Source organism: Syzygium oleosum, unplaced genomic scaffold (genome assembly GCF_021117445.2).
Source record: "Syzygium oleosum isolate NSW1041296 unplaced genomic scaffold, Sole_v2.1 Sole_v2.41, whole genome shotgun sequence".
In the NCBI taxonomy this organism is placed as follows: domain Eukaryota; kingdom Viridiplantae; phylum Streptophyta; class Magnoliopsida; order Myrtales; family Myrtaceae; genus Syzygium; species Syzygium oleosum.
The window spans coordinates 647,280-664,473 of NW_026607525.1; the positions used below are offsets into that span (position 1 = coordinate 647,280).

The 17,194-nt window shown below is 44.6% G+C and overlaps 1 protein-coding gene and 1 pseudogene across 1 annotated transcript; both read right to left on the reverse strand.

Moving 5' to 3' along the window:
- Positions 1-3,581: 3,581 nt before the first annotated feature.
- LOC115691533 (uncharacterized) lies at positions 3,582-5,793 on the reverse strand. Its single transcript, XM_030618185.2, has 4 exons — positions 5,733-5,793; positions 5,325-5,395; positions 5,059-5,202; positions 3,582-4,537 (listed from the first exon to the last, which is right to left on the reverse strand). Exons 2-4 carry the CDS (start codon positions 5,374-5,376, stop codon positions 4,380-4,382), a joined length of 354 nt encoding a protein of 117 aa, XP_030474045.2. The 5' UTR covers positions 5,377-5,395; positions 5,733-5,793; the 3' UTR covers positions 3,582-4,379.
- Positions 5,794-5,813: 20 nt separating this feature from the next.
- Positions 5,814-17,194, reverse strand: part of LOC115667661 (disease resistance protein RPV1-like) — a 38,736-nt pseudogene continuing 27,355 nt past the window's right edge.

A 17,194-nucleotide genomic window follows, 5' to 3' on the forward strand; every position in this document is an offset into this window, starting at 1 on the left:
GATGTTTACACTGTATTTATTTTCTACAAGATTTTCTGGGTCGATTTTGGAAAAGTTTCCTTCACGAAATTTGTTGAAAACTTCCTTTTTTATAACGTGTATAAATTTGGGAATTTTCCGAGATGATTTGGATTCTGGACAGAGCATAATTTGAGAAACACGAATTCTGTTCCAGTGAACTGTTTTTAGTCTGTATTTGAGCTACTAAAAATGGTGTTTACAGAGAGATTCCGATTTTGTCTTCTTACGAGAAATGTTTTTTAAGGCCTTGTTTATGACATATTCAAATTTGAGAATTTTTGAAGTCCATTTACTATGTTTTCAAGTCCGATTTCGTGAACAGTGCAAAGCTGTCGGGTTTTGTCGGATTTTAAAGAATCAGCATTTTCTATATGAGAACGTTGGAATTTGGACTTGGTGTCTTCTGGTGATTTAAAGTACACATTCTGAGCTTTCAAATGAGATATTTTATGCTTTTTTGGAGGTTGGCCCAGGGGGAAACCAAGAGAGAGAAGCAAGCTTGGAATTGGATGATTCTAGAAAAATCAAAACTTGAAGCCCGAGTTGGAAATGAATGAGGTTTGTTCAAGAAGCCTAATTAAATGATCTTGACTTTGGAGTCCCTATCATGATGGCATGCCTTAATGGCCTTGAGTGATGACCAAGTTTGGAGTATGATAAATAGGGAGCCGTGAGAAAGGCCATTCGGCCAAGGAGAGAGAGAGAAGAGAGAGAGCCGAGAGAGAAAGAGGGAGAGAGAGAGAGAGAGAGACAATGAGGCGAAGATAATGTTAGACTCTTCATCATTTTAGTCCATTAATAGCTTTTAATGGCATTAAATGCATGCTATGATGACACTTGACTTAGAAGCCCTCCATTAATGCTTATTCTAGGGTTTTCTAAGAGTTCCCTAAAAAGCAAGACATCCCCTTCTCTCTCTTCTCACATCATCATCTCACGCCAACACCATCCACCATCTTCCTCTCCTTTTGTTTCTAGTTTTCTCACTTTTGATCGAGAAGCTCACGCCCAAACAAGTCCCGAACCGGCTAGCCCGTGTCTCTCTTGTGGTTTGATTGAGTGACGAAGCCACATCCAAGGCCGTGTGTTCGTGTTTAAGCCCGAGAACCACCAAGAATCGTCCGAGAATCGCCGAGACTCGCGTGTCCTTCACACGCCTCGTTTTCTCTAGTTCTTGTTTAATTGATGTGCAAGTGAATTCCCTAATACCGGGAAAGGATGTTGAGATGCGTTGTGACGTGGTTTGCTTGGACCGTTTCTCGATTGTTTGGTTGGTCGTAGTTGGTTCATTTCTCGATTTAACCATGTTTCATGTTTGATGTTGTTTTGAGATAGAACCGAGCCTTGATTTGTAAAGTGTGCACGATGTGGCCATGCGTGATGTTCTCTTGTTTGAACTTTGCTATTGATCTGCCATCGATGCGGGTGCGGTAAGGGCCGACTTATGTTAACGACGATTGATATATCCTCGCTTGACATTAGTGTTTTTATTTGCTGAGTCTCCCCGACTCATCCCCCGTTTTTCCCTCTCAGGTCCATAGGATGGTCGAACGGATGGCGGCGACAGGGGAAGTTTGAGCCATGTTAGAGTTCGGGGAAAGTTAGGAGCTGTGAATCCGAAGTAGTAAGCTTAGGACACCCAAGCCACTTGTTATTGTTGTGTAAATGACTAAAATCGGCTAAGTTGGCTTGTAAAATATGTTTGTGTGTCCTATAAATACAAGGTTTGCTCATGATGCTGTTTGTTTGAATCCCGCTGTTTGTTTAAAATGTGATTGTCCCGAGATATGCTTCCGCTTGTGTTTAAAGAAAAAAAATAATGAACGGGACGTCACGTTAATGACCCCGAGGTCGGGGCGTTACAAATATGGCCAACCTCTTCACAATATCACTGCTCCTTATGTACTGGAGTTCTCAAGGTGTCCGTTGGAGATCGACTAGCCGTTGAGGGTCGTTGGAGGAGAACTATGACGGAATCGACTATGCTCCTGCAGTCGCTTCCTCTGCGAGTTTTAGGTTTCCTTAAGTAGGCCTGCTGCATCTGTCAGAGATTCAGAACTATTAACTATCAGCTGCTTTTCAGATTGTTTTCCCGATTTTTTTGCTACGGAGTCCAATCTTGTAATGGCTACATTCTGAACTATCAATGGTCATCTTTCCAGAGCGTATCTCACTATCATCACACCTACTGCATCACTATCACTATCATACGCACACTATCACCGATGCAAATTGTGAGTGACCTGGCTGACTATCTTCAATAATGATACCAACTGAATGACACGAGATGTTGAGATCAATGATTCTCCAATTCTTATTAGTACCAAAGACTATCAAGAACACTATCATGACTGGTCCATAAACTCAGACTATTAGTTTCTCATCTTTGCTAATAAGCTGGATCATTGATAATGTATAACCAATTTCACTATCTGCATTCGTCATTGTAACTGTTATAACTCAGAGATTGTTTGGTAATCATCAAAATATCATAGGGATGTTTTCCAACAAAAATTTCCTCAGGAACGCCCTATGATACGTGGATTTGCCGAGAGGTCACCAAATATTTATTTGGTTATAAAGAACTCCTTCAAACTAAAGGTAAAAATGAGATCCCACACTTCTTGAGACGTAAAGTCTCAACAAACACTTCGTTAATGTTTAGGATGAGAAATAATGTTACTTCTTCTAACTATTATTTATGAGGATCTCGACCCTATGAAGTAGTCAGAGACACAAAAAGATTTCTCTTTATATTCCGTTTCATCAAGAAAATGAAGGGTTGTGCTAAAATGCTAATTTAAAGTATTTTAGCATAGGTGAGGTTGGCAATCACACTCACAGTGCCAATGATATCGCAAGTACCAAAAACAGGAGCTGATTTGGGGCATAGTGTTAGCTAACTGACCGAGTAATGGGTCTTAAAACTAATCTTTGAGATGTTGAATGGAATGCCCGTGTGCCGCTGTCTCATTGGCTTGTGTTCCCATCTGTTTTTGAAGATGGAAGCAGATCCCCAATAATTTTAGTATGAACTAATGGCTTAAGTTGTAGAACACACTAGAGACGTGTCACTTGTTGGTAGACCCGTCAAATGGGTGAGTCGGATAGAAAATAATCTGATAAAAAATGTCTATTTAACCCGTTTTAATCCATTTCCATTCAATGCAAATCTAGTGATCCATATCCAACCCGTGCTCAATCTGACTCATATTGCTAAAGCACTTCTATGTTTAACTCAATCTAGAAAAACTCACACCGAAACTAAGGAGAGAGTGTGAAGTGAGTGAGTGAGGATGAGAGAAAATGAAGAGGAGAGTCGTAGAGGTGAGTTGAGATTAAGTAATCAATAAACCCATATATGACCCGTTCATGACCCATTTAATACCCATATTATGTTTAAATCTGTTTATGACCCATTTACTGAATATAACTTGCTTATATAACAACTTAGTTCATCATATATAGGTTAAGAAATGAATCTATGACTCATTTTGACAGATCTACTTGTCACATATCAATTTGGCAGCTGCCCACATTTGTTTGGTCTAGCTGTGGTCATAACGATGAAATTCACGTGGATCAGATAGCATCAACTTCGGTCAGAAAGAGGAAACAACACCAAAACACATCAACAATTTTTTTTGAGATATTACAATTACCATATGGAAAAAGTAAGAAATGATGTCTTGTTGGCAAATTCTTGTTCTTGCTCAAGTTGGGATCCACTGGAACGAATGCATCACAGCCGTTGATCTTGTAAGACTCAAGTGATACCCATAAAATCAACGGTTGCTTATCTACCTGGTCCTCATATGACCCTGGTCCTGGAATGAAAATTTCCATGTTCTGCTTTTCCCAGATTTTGAATTATGGTGGTGTCCGAGATGCGTGGCATCTGGTTAGACTGAATCCATCATCTGTTGGCAATATGCTAAGTTGTTAACTGATGATTTCTAATGCAAGAGTAGTGTAAAAGAATTTTAAAAAGTCCCTGTTATTTGATCTTTTATAGCTTGGGGATCATTGCAAGTTCTTGCTTTGTTTGTTATTTTTTGGAGTCCTATCGACCAGGAAAGTTTGCCCTTCTATTCTCAGTTCTTGTCTACTTCCTATCTCCTGCTTCAGAGAAGTCCATGTCAACATGTTAGACAAGGATTTAATAATTCAGGCCGAGGTCATAGACATCTCATGTCTGTAAGAGCAAAACTATCAATGGTGGTTAATGATGCTCTGGCGAAATCTTATAGGGTGCTGCTTCTTCGTTCATCACCTTACCAACGGACCGACCACCTTTTCCCTTGACCATGCCAGGAGTATTACTTCGTCCACACCTTTCCTAAGGGCGACCATTGCTGTCAGGGCAAAAAATTAGCAGTCACCGTCGGTGACTTACATCGGCCCAACCTCCAGTCCAGCGGGATCCTCATCACTACCAGCCCCAACCACGGGCACCACTGCATCTCTACCACCACCTGGAAGTGATGCTTCATCTCTGTGTGTGACATTGCTAGTCCTGTTCATGTCCATTGCCATAAGCTTATTATGTTAGTTCATAATACATGACGATGACTATTCTACTAGATATAGGTGGACTACCGATAGATTATGAGGTGTTGCTACTAGTCATAAAGTGAATGAACTCGTTAAAAGGCTTCTCCTCAGAATTCCAGCATGATGCATACAGATAAAATCGATCAAACTTGTAATAGTTCATCAGTTCTTTTGGAACAGATATATAGTTCTCCGAAATTCTGAAATTTGGCTCTATTTGCAGTTCCTATAACATGAAGACCAAGATTTTTGAAAAAATTAGAAAGCAGCTGTAGACAAAAACTTGCATACTGGAAAGTCAAAACAGAGCATCACTAGAACAAAATCCTCATTGGCATGGTGAAAAAATCCGATCATTTGAATGACGAATGAGGAGAGTAAATGCATGGTAACAGGATAAACGGTGTGAATCTTGTTAGGATCAAGCTCAACACATAAACAGTTCATCCAGAATTTACAATGACAGTGAAACTACTAACTCACTCTTGCAGACTTGCAGCATGTCAAATTCACACCCTATGAAATTAGCTTGAAAGAACCCGACAAATTCTGGGGATTGAGTGCCATAAATCCTGCAGTATGATCTCTCTCCTTTGCCGAGGTGTTTTTGTAATTTGCCTCCAGAAGCTTCCTTAATAGTCCACACATTAATCATTAAATTACTTTGAGCAGTCGTATGACAACTGACAAAAGAGAGAATTGCAGTTGACAAACAGCGGAACAATAAAAACCAATTCAAAGGGATTTACTTAAAGAGCTGCTTGTTCTTTCAACATCTTGTAATTTCCACCGTATCAACATCGCGTATAAACCAGTATGCCTGGCATTAGAAGAATCAAACCGAACATACAAGTTTAACTTGCTGTGTAAACAAAAAAACACGTTATAGATGACCTTCAAGTAAGCAAAACAACCTTTGAATACAGAACTTGGAAAAAGATAATCAATCTAAAAGTCTGGTTCTTGGTATCATGTCAAGGATGAAGAATCATAGTGGATGACAAATTGCAAATGACAAATTATATTTTCAAAAGGCACTTTATGATCTAGTTCTCCAACAAGGCCTGCAGTTACATTCCTACCGTGATCGAAACAAAGATTTCATTCCAACTAAGAAATATGATTCACTTGGTACTGTACAAAGAAGGATCACTCACAGATGATTTACCAGAACTGCCAGTTTCCCGCCATTATCAAGACTAAGATTTTGCCTTGTCAGGGGACATGACGTAACCAGAATGTGATCTCATGAGCAACCTGACGTAACAACTGCTCATAATTCTGTCTGAGGAAGCTCTTGAGAATTCGGGTATTGTTTTTGGCGACCTGCATCTGGAAATGTCTAAAGCTCGTAGAAGCTCCAAGTCTCCAAGCCCTTTAGGCTTGGCTAGTTTGTCGCACTCTCGTGTGAACAAATATGGCAAGTTCTTATGCCCTGACAAATCTGATAAGTCTCAATTGATGAGCATCATGAAATTTTTATACTTTCTAGGTATCTTGATCCTTTGATCCGTTGGATGTCTGAAAGTTCCCAACAATCTATCACTATGAAGTTCCTTAAATCATAGAATATGAACACATCTGGAAATATTGCTGACAACTTGCATCCTTGGATACACAAACATCTGCAGAATGAGAAATTCTCTAGCCTTTGAATGTCAAGCAGCTTCTCACAATGGTTGATGTTCAACTGCCTCAGGGTTTTTAAGCACGATAGATCTGGTAATATTCCTAGGGCCATGCAACCACAGATAGCTAATATTACCAATAATTCCAGCCCGTCAAGGCCATGAATTTCAACCAGACTCTTGCAGTTTGCAGCATGAAATGCCCTCAAATTCTTTAAGCTATAAAGGTCTGGTATCCGTTTGATAGATGTGCACCCAGAGATATCCAATCTTACCAATAACCAACCTGTCAAGGCCATGTGTTTCGGCTAGATTCCGGCAATTTGCAGCATTGAATTCCCTCAGATGTTTTGAACTTGAAAGGTCTGGTAATCTTTCAATGGACATGCATCCAGAGATAGTAACCTTTCCAAAGATACGGCCTCAAACTTCAACTAGATTCTTGCAGTCTCCAGCATGAAATTCCCTCGAATTCTTTAAACTGGAAAGTCCGGTAATCTTTTGATAGATGTGCACCTAGAGATATTCAATATTGCATATAAATCCAACCTATAATGACCATGGATTTCAGCTAGATCCGGCAATGGGCAGCATGCAATCTTTCAATGGATTTGCATTCAGAGATATTGAACCTTTCTAGAGATGCTTACTGGTCCATGCCTCGAACTTCAACTAGATTAACGCAGTCTGCAACATCTAATTCTTTCACTCTTTAAACTTGAAAGGTCAAGTGATTGAATGGGTGTTCAACCAGAGATAGAAACAGCTTACCAGATTCTTGCAATTTGCAACACAAAATAGACTCAGATGTTTTGAACTTGAAAGGTTCGGTGATTGTGCAACGGACATGTGTCTGGAGATGTTCAAATTTTCTAAGGATTCTAACCGGTCAAGGCCTTGAATTTCAACCAGATTCTCGCAATTTGCAGCATAGAATTCCCTCAGACTCGTTAAAGTTGAAAGTTGGAGTGATTGTTGAATGGACGTGCACCCAAAGATTACCACCAGACTAACCAACTCCAACCCGTCAAGACCATGAACTGCAATTAGATTCTTGCAATTTACAGCCCACAAAGACGTTTCAAAATCAAAAGGTCCAGTGATTGTGCAAAAGAACGTGCACCCAAAGATATCCAACCCTGTCAATGATTCGAAGACATCAAGGCCTAGAATTTCAACAAGATTCTCACAATTTGCAGCTTGGAATATCCTCAGCTTCTTTAAACTTCATAGATCCAGTGATTATTCGATGGATGTGCAACCGAAAATATTCAAATCCTCAAAGATTCTAACCATCAAAGCCTCGAATTTCAAGTAGGTTCTCACAGTTTGCAATCAATTTCAGCATTTGCAATGATGTTGAGTTCACATGTGCAACGAGTTTAAGAAGTTCCGATGCAGTTATGAAATCCCAGATAGCTTAGGGCATTCATATACTTCAATGCATAGAGATTTCAAACCTTCCAGGCCGGCGACTTCTGTTAGCTCACAGCAATGTAAGAGAATTAGTTTAGATAAGTGCTTCGAGTTTGACAATGTCAACTTTGTCAATTTTCCACAATCTTGAATCCAAAGCGTCGATAATCCAACTGGAAGCTCTGGGCGACATTCGATCCAATTGCAATGATAAATACCAAGTATCTTGAGAAGGGTTAGTTGGGAAAGATGTGGCAATTGCGGACTCTGGCAGGTGATACCTAGAATTGTTACTTTAAAGGGCAGATCTGGAAGTTCTCGAAGATTAGGGCCATATCCAACGTCGAGTTTACGGAGAGAAGAGAGCTTACAAATGCTTTCTGGCAAGCTCGAAATGTGACATTTCGAATTTTGGCCCATTTTTGGGATTTATAAAACGTGTAATTCGTCAGTGCGTTTATAATAGAATCTCACTCGGGAACTGATCACTCTCGGGTTCTTGTTTTAAAAATAGAGATTTTGCTAGAATCGCATTCGATCGAAGTTGGCCGTTATTTAGACCCCGAACTTGGCAACCGATTTTCGGGAGTTTCAGGACGAAATAAATTGGACGGTGTCGATATTATTGTGGCCATAGATCGCTATTGCCAGGAACATGTGAAAAGTGAATTTTTAACCGGGTGCGGATTTGGACTAGTAGACATCCCTCGTAGTGTGTTTTGAGTTATTTTCTTTTGGCCCTTTTTCCTATATTATTAATTAGGATTATTATGGACCGTTAGATCGTTTTGGGTTTGAACCGTGGACCGCGGATCGCAATAATTACCTTTGACTTTTTCTCTCTTTCTCTCTCCTCCCCTTTTTCCCGCTCGCGCCCCCTGTCCCGTCTAGTCTCTCTCTCTCTCTCTCTCTCTCTCTCTCTCTTCCCTCTGCCGCGTCTGTCCTTTCCCCCCTGCCATGCGCACGTTTCCCCCTCCTTCCCCATGCAACCACTCCCTCTCTCTCTCCTTCTTTTCCTCTTTTTCTTTCTTTTTCTCTTTCTTCTTTCTTCTTCTTCCTTTCTTCCTCCTTGGCCCCGACTGGTTCTGCTTCGTTTCTGTCCTGCTCGCCGACCGCCGATCAAGCTCGCCTCCAGCCCCGTCGCCGTCACCGCCGTCGCCCCGACCGAGCCGCGCCGTCGTCTGTCGCCGCGACCGCCCGTCGCCAGCCTGCCCGCGAGGCCCGCGAGCAGCAGCTCGTTGCTGCGACCGCCGCGACCCGGCGCTGCCCAGCCGCCCGGTGGCCTATCCTCCGTCGCCTGGCCACCCGTGAAGCCGCCGTGCCGCCTCCGGCTGCCGCGAGACCAGTTCCCCCTGTCTCTCTCCTCCCCGGCCTCTCCCCTGTTTCGGTTCCGACGAGCCCAGCCATCCCCGTCGTTGCTGCCCACCGGCCAGCTCGCCCGTCGCCGGCTCGTCCGGCCAGCCGCCGCCGGTCCGCACCCCCTCAGCCTCCATCTCCCTCTCCCTCTCGCCGTATCTCTCTCTCCCGCTCCCCCTTTCCTTCTCGGCCGCTCAAGGGCCTCGCCGGAGCCGCCGCTCGCCGTTACTGTTCCGACGCGGATCCGCCGCTGTCCAGCCGTCCTCGTCACTTGCTCAGCCCTATTTAGAGCCTAGGAATTCAAGTGAGTACAAGCCTAAACCCTAATTAGGTTAATTTACATTTCTAGATGAGTTTTAGGGATTAATTAGGGTAATTTAGGGGGTAGCGTGTGGAGGCTGTTAGGGACTGATTTTGCGGCGCAATTAGTGATCGAGAGTGATGATTTAATCGAGTTGTAGTGGTCTATAGAGTGCTGTGATGTGGCGAAGCATAAACACCTTAATTTGGGCGAAATTGTGAACTTGGCGGATGAATTTGTAGACCGCATGGTGGCTGTTTTTGTGGCTATTTCGCGGCTTAGTGTGATAATTTTAATTGAGGTTTAGAGGCTTAGAATGGGCTGTGCGATGGCTGGACATATTGGATTGAATCGGCCCAAGTTTGGAGCAAGTTCGGCTTCAATTGTGGATTGTAGTGCGCGCCTAGTGTGGTCCTCGAGGTGGCTGGTTTGGGTGATGTTTTGGGGAGCCAAATAGAGTCTTTTGAGGATATTTATTGGCCTAGAATGCCTTGCTTGGTGGCTGTCCATACCAGGATTGAATTGGACAAGGCGCGATCAATTTGGGGGCTTAGTTGCGTGATTACCGGGAATGGTTGAATTAACTTATGGACTGGTTGGATTGTCCTTGATTGTGATCAATTTGCTATGCCATGTTGAGTACTTATGTGGCGAAGAAAGGATAGGCTTGGTGGACCTTAGACCTGTGCAAGTTTAATGGCTTAATTGCGTGATTTCCGTGTGCCGATGACGTACCATGGCTGATTTGAATTGATTGACTGATTGGGCATATTGATTCATTAAATTGAATATGTGTGGTGTAAGTTGAGCATATTACGTTGTGAATTGAACAAGTGGTGTTGTGCAATTGAATGCTCATTGTGAACTTCTTGAATGCCCAAGTGTGAACGTTATGACCATGAGTGTGCATCTCAAGCATTGGCACGGCATGTGCATATATGAGTGTGCACGATTGACATGAGCATGTGATCACCTAAAATGCCCTGATGCGTTTTACGCGGGGTTCAGATAATAATTGGTGAATGTGAATGTGTGATCACATAAAACCCTAACGCGTTTTACGCGGGGTATTGAACCCGTCCTGAGGCGTGTTATGCGGGACGATGCCCGGACTACCGGAAGATGGCCAAGCCTGATGCGTTTTACGCGGGTGTTGTGCCATAAGCCTGATGCGTTTTACGCGGGCTAGAGATCGATCTCGAAGTGATGGACCTGATGCGTTTTACGCGGGTCGGAGGAGAATTAATAATTGCAAGTGTGCTGGAGTGCAAGCGTGCGAAAATGCATTAATGAGGCGTGAGCACGCGTATGAGCACGAGCATAAGCATGACATGCGTTGTGACCAAGTGATGTGTGCATGTGCTGTGATTGGGTCCTATGTTTTATTCTTGAATTGTAAGTGCCTAACTTGCAGGGCAAGGTGAGTATTGGATTTGAGCCCGGGGGCCTAAGTCAATTATAGTTTGATTGGTGTGTTGATTAGTGCTCGTCAGGAGGTGCATGTTAGCCTAGCTTAGGTTTAGGGAACCTACTCGCTGAGATTCATTCTCACTGTTGTTGAAAACCAATTTTTCAGACCCCCAGCCTTGAGGATGGCAGGCGTATCGATACGTTTTGGGAGGAGCCCTGGCTAGATATAGTGCTTGACCGCCGAGCCATGCACCCCCCTTTTGATGTTGGTGACTGTTGACCCGTTTTAGCTTTTATATGTTTATTCTGTTGTAATAGACATTGTAAATCCCCGTTATTAGTACAAGTTGTATTTATGGTATTACTGCTATCCTTGGTCATGTGGTTTTAATTTGTACGGGTGTTTGTTTGCTTTCGCTTGTGCATTGTTCTCTGTTTTGGGTTTCGGGTCGGCGACGCGTCCTGGGACGTCGCACTGAATCGACCTCGGTAGGGTTGTCGCGTGCCATAGGGTTCGGGGCGTGATACGAAATGCTTGAACGTTCTAAATCAAGCTCGTTTAATGAAACCAATTCGCCTATACTACTAGGTAGTTTTTCCAGATTTTTGCAAAAGCTAGCATTCAAGTATTGGAGTTTCGCCAACATTCCTATGGCACTAGGCAATTCTCTTATGCAACTTTGAGCAATGTCCAAGATCCTCAAATTTTGCAGATTCCCTATGGTTTCAGGTAATCCTTCAATCACCGAAGCAAATAAACATAGATGAATTAACGACACAAGAGAGCCTATGGATTATGGAAGTTGAACAAGTTTTGGGCAATTACTTAAGTCAAGGAAAGACAGAGATGCTAGATGGCCTATGGAGCTGGGTATGCGGGCTATCGAACATGAAGAGACATCAAGAGTCTCAAGCTCCTTTGGTGAAGGAATGAATTCCGGTAATTCTTTAATCCCTAACGACAAAAAGGAGCCCATGTATTCTCGAAGCTGAGCAAGTTGACTACAACCTTGGGCATGTAGAGTCTCCAGCTCCACCAAACAACCTCTCGACATAGGAATTTCTTGTATAGCAGTTTCATCTAAGAGAAGCTCCTTCAATTCTTCCATTCTACCTACTCCTATCGGTAGCTCTTCTAGTCTCTTACATCTCGTGACATTCAAGGAGACAAGGGTCTTGATATCCCCGAGAGAAGGATGAATTTCTTCTAGATTCTCACAATCTTCAAGAATTAAAATCTCCAAGCTTAGGAAAGCGGACAAGTCCGGAGTTCTTCTTAAAGAAAGACAACCCGTGAGGTCGAGAACTTTGAGCTCGGTTGCCATCTGAAAGAAAGAGAGGATGCCTCAAGTGAGATTGGACCGTTGCATAGTGATTTTCCACTACTCCTTTTATTTTTATGCATTTTAAAATCCAAAATACCAATGCATCCCTACTCCTTCATAGTTGTCTTATTTATTATGTTCATGTTTGGCTACCCCAACAAAGAAATGTTTTTAAGCATATCCATTACAAAAAGAATGTTAGAGCTATACCAGTGCTAACAACATCTATTTTCGGATGACATTTCAAAGAAAGAATATATTTAGTGTCTAAAAGTTATGGCAAAGTGTTCTATGTTGATTAGACATTTTGGCAACATCCTCATATTTTGAATTTGGAAATTGTTAAAGTACTTTGAATAAGTCAAAATTTCACACTTTCGAAAAAGAAAATTCGTGTGCAGAATGATTAGCAAATTGGATCATTCAATCCTGCAATTTAAATGTCATTCCAACATCATATAGGCCACCAATAAGTTTAATTCCCCCGTTGATAGGAGATCGGTCTAATTTAAGCTTTGTTAGGCATGCATTAATGTAATATTCGGGCTTTGCCTCTTTTCTTACCAGAGAGAGAGAGAGAAACGGCTAGTTTAATTATGAAAAAAACAATTTTTTAATGTTACATGTACGAGATATAAAATGACATTGAATTAACATAATAATATTACTAATGTTTAATTGTGTTATATGGGGACTTCAATACTCAACAACTATAATGAATAAATGTCACGTCCCGAATCCCAACGGGCTCGCGACACCCCTTCCACGGTCGTATTGATTGCGACGTCCCAGGACGCGTCGCCGACCCAAACGAAACACCCAATGACAAAGGCAAGCGGAAGCGAAATAGAAACAACCCAGACAATAAACAATGACGACAGGATAGCACTTACATAAATCAAATAATTGCTTACAACATTCATAAACATAGCATTAAATCACATTCATCAAAAGGGGCAGTGGTTGGGTAGCCTATTTCACTATACAAAAAGGGGACATCCACAAAAGGGATAAAGCATCAATATCCAACACCACTCCCGGTCTCCGACTCGCACATGACGACCGTTCGTCACTCCAAACCTGAAAATATTTAACAACGGGGGATGAGATAAATCTCAATAAGTAGACAACCTATACCCCACCTAGGCCAATGCGTACCCAGACGAGTCTAACGTGTAATTCACTAGCCAACGCAATCAATTTTTCACACAACAAACTTACCTCACCACGATTCCCATGCCAGCTCTGTACATTAGTCAAATCACATGAATATCAAAATAACTTATGAACACATCGCCATCATTCGGGCGCCAAATACACACGTATATTCACTCAATTCAATCACACTCAATTCGCATGCGTGGCCGAGCAACTTTCCATGACCTGGGTCAACACCCCACCGGTCAGCCCTCCAATCAAGCCGGGCTCCGTCCCTCACTAGACCTTTCACACTTTCTCACGACCCGCGTCATCACGCCTCAGGTCAGCCCTCAGATCAAGCCGGGCTCCGTCCCTCACTGGACATTTCACACTTTCACACGACCCGCGTCAACACGCCTCAGGTCAGCCCTTCGATCAATCCGGGCTCCGTCCCTCACTGGACATTTCGCATGCACATACACCACATCACAATTCGCCATTCTCACACGTATATTCAATCAATTCAATCACACTTAATTCGCATGCGTGGCCGAGCAATTCTCCGTCCCTCACTGGACATTTCACACTTTCACATGACCCGCGTCGACACGCCGCAGGTCAGCCCTCAGATCAAGCCGGGCTCCGTCCCTCACTGGACATTTCACACTTTCACACGACCCGCGTCAACACGCCTCAGGTCAGCCCTCAGATCAAGCCGGGCTCCGTCCCTCACTGGACATTTTGTATGCACATACACCACATCACAATTCGCCATTCTCACACGTAGTACAAATCCAATTCCAATCACAAACTCATCACACTAGTCCACCAATTCAACACTCAAGTCGGCCCAATCACACGTCAATTTCACCCATAAACGCCACAACAATCCAATCATCACACCCACATAAATCAACCACAATTTAAGCCTCGCAATCATCACAATTTAATCTAACAATTACGCACATACAAATATTGCCCACAATCCACGTTTAGCCCCTAAACCGGTACTAATCACACCCTAAACAAGTCTAAAAATACCCATTATACTAAGTAGGGTTTAGGAAGTCACTTACCTAAGTTTGGCCCGGGAAAAATCCACACAAGCTCAAAATGGCCCGGGTGAATAGTGACGACTCGGTGCGGGCGAGGGCACGGGGCTCGACCACGACTTGGCACACGGCCCGGCGACTCGGCCACGGGCAAGGGCAGCGGCCTAGTGCTCGGCCACGGCCGGGCCAACGACGGACACGGCTCGGGACGCTCGGACAACGGGCTCGGCCACAGCCGGCTGTTTAAGCCGTAGCTGGGCGCGGGCGAGTGGTGGGCGGGTCGGTCGGCCACGGCCTAGGCGGCCGAGGCTGAGGGCGACGGCGGCTGGGCGGCGGAGGCTCGGCCATGGTCGGGATATTCCGGCTAAGGCTGAGCTGGGTCGGTGATGGGTGGACCAGGCGGGCACGGCGGCTGCAGGTGGCTGGGCAGGGTGGGTGAGATCTGGGTGGTGGCAGGCGGAGTAGCGACGGCCGGGCCAGCAGCACGCGGCGGCTAGGCGAGCGACGGGGCCGGGGTGAACCGAAACAGGGGAGGGCATCGGGGGAGAAGAATAACAGGGGAAAGGAGGTGGTGGCGGCCAAGGGGGGGCAGAAGGGCGGCGTAGGTGGCTGAGGAGAGAGGCTGGGTGGCGGAGGTGGAGCAGCAGCGGCTGGAAAGGTGGCACACGGCGGCGGCGAAGCCAGGGAGCCGAAACAGGGGAAGGCGCCAGGGAAGAGAGAAACAGGGGGAGGGGAGGTCGCGCAGCGGCCGGAGGCGGTACAGCGGCGTCGCAGGCGGCGGGGCGAGGCCGGACAAGCTGGCCGGTGGCTCGGTGGAGCTTGGCCGAGGCGGACGCGGCGGTGAGCTGCAGTTGTGCGCGAACAGCGTCCGGTGGCTGTGCGTGCGACTGCGTGAGGCGGACCGCCGGCTGGCGGCGGGACGGATGTGTTGACACCTAAATTTTGCCTAGTCATTTAGGGTTTAATTGCATAAAAAATTATGGATTAATTTTTAACCCCTAAATCAAAAATATTTTCTTGGCATATAGGCATTAGGTGCATTTACATTAATAGGGCATGCTAGAACATATTTTCCTCGTTTATTTTCAAAAAAAAAAAAAAGGAAGAAAGCATGTGAAGGGCCTTTCCTCTTTGACCGTTCAACCCATTCACCAAAAGGGGCTCTGCCTCCTTCACTTACGCAAAAGAAGGAAAAGCCAAGGAGAAAAAAAAATAAAAGAAGAAGAAGAAGAAGAAGCAGCTTTTCTTCTGGCTTAGGGGACCGCGCAGTCCATTCACCAAAAGGGGGACGTTCTACGCATCCAAAAAGAGGCCAGAGGAAGCACACAAGAGGGGGGCATAGGAGATTGAGAAGGAAAAGGAAGAACAGTGGAAGTTACCGAGAAGAAAAAATAGAGGCACGGAGGGAGAGAGTTCCGAGGGAGAGCTCGAGAGAGCTAAAGGGGAGAAAAAACAGAATCGAGGAAGAGAGGAACCGGGAGTGGAACGAGAGAAAATAGAGAGAAAGAGGAGGTTTTTGGGTGGCTGGAACAGAGGGATCTTTTGGGGTGAGTCTTAAAAACTGAGAGTTCTCGAGGAGAAAGCGAGACGGAGAGCGCGAGAGAACTGGAGAGAACATCGGAGAGAACTTGAGGGCGAGATCAGAGACTGAGAGCTTCGCCCGCTCGCCGGAGCGCGGCCCGAGCAGCCGCCGAACCCTCCAGCCGTCGCGCCTCGCTTCGGTCAGCCCCGAACCAGGTGGGTTCTCATCCTTGTCTTCCCCTGTTTTCGCCCCACTTCCCCTGCCTCTCGGGTGCCGGGCACACCGAGCCTATTCGGTGGTCGCCCGGCTCCGTCCATGGAGGCTTACACTTGTTTCATGCTCGAATAAGTCGATTTAAACATTATAGGTCGAAAGTAAGCCCTGAGCTCTCTCAAAATCGAACCTGTAGTTCCGTTTCTCAGTCGCCTCCCACGTTCGATAAAATACCTCACCGAAACCTTATGAGCTTACAATGTAAAATCTGGTCGTGTTGATTTTTAGAGTTTCTTTGTAAACTGTAATGGATTTGTGGTGTAGTGAGGTTGTTTATAGTTTTACTCATCACATCTGAGCCAAAAATCACATTCAAGACCAATCTTAAGTCTCTGCTCGACCTCGCCTACCGCCTGTTTGACAAAAGGCTCGAGAGAGCTCCGAGTTTGTTTTTGCAAAACCGGCACCCCAAAGCTTTGTTATATGCTGGATTGGTTTTAATATGGTTACTGATATCAAGTTTTTTTGCGATTTTCATGTGTTTTACGGCACTCACGTGAGTCAGCCATGGTTGGTAGTGTCGCCGGAGGTGCTACCCCCTTTTACCGGAGCGATGCCCACGGTTGAGGCCTCGACCTTTAACCCTCTATCCCCATTTCGTGTGCGTTTATGCTTATTTGTTCAATTGTAAGTTCTGTTGTTGGGGTCGGGAGTTCGAGGGCCGGAAAATAGGGTTTTTGTTCGTCGGTGTCGTTTCTGTGGCCGGAATTGGTCGCCGGGACGTTGGTCGACGGCAGCTGCGTAAGGCCACCGTCCGCCGGCGGCGCTGGCGGCCCAAGCCGACGGTCGGCGGTGGGGCGCTCTCGGCGAAGTCACGGTGATGGCATGAAGAGTTCTCGGTGAAGGGCCATGGAAGAAGATCACGTGCATGGGCAAAAGGCACGTAGGGGAGGAGTTCTGGGAAAGACATGAAGAAGGAGATGAAGACCAAAAAAGACAAAATGGAAAAGAGAAAAAGAAACCCAAAAAAAGAAGAAAAAAAAGAAAAGAAAAGGAATTAAAAAAAAATCAGAAAAGAAATAGGAAAAATGGGGATCCCAGGCGAAACTGAGTGTCGGGTCAGGTAGTCAGGCGGATCGGGTCAGGGGATCCGGTCCGAAATTTTTATTTTATTAATAAAAATATTAAAAAAATTAATTAAAAAAATCCAAAAAACACGAAAATGTTTAAAAACTTAAAAAAATTAATTAAAAAAT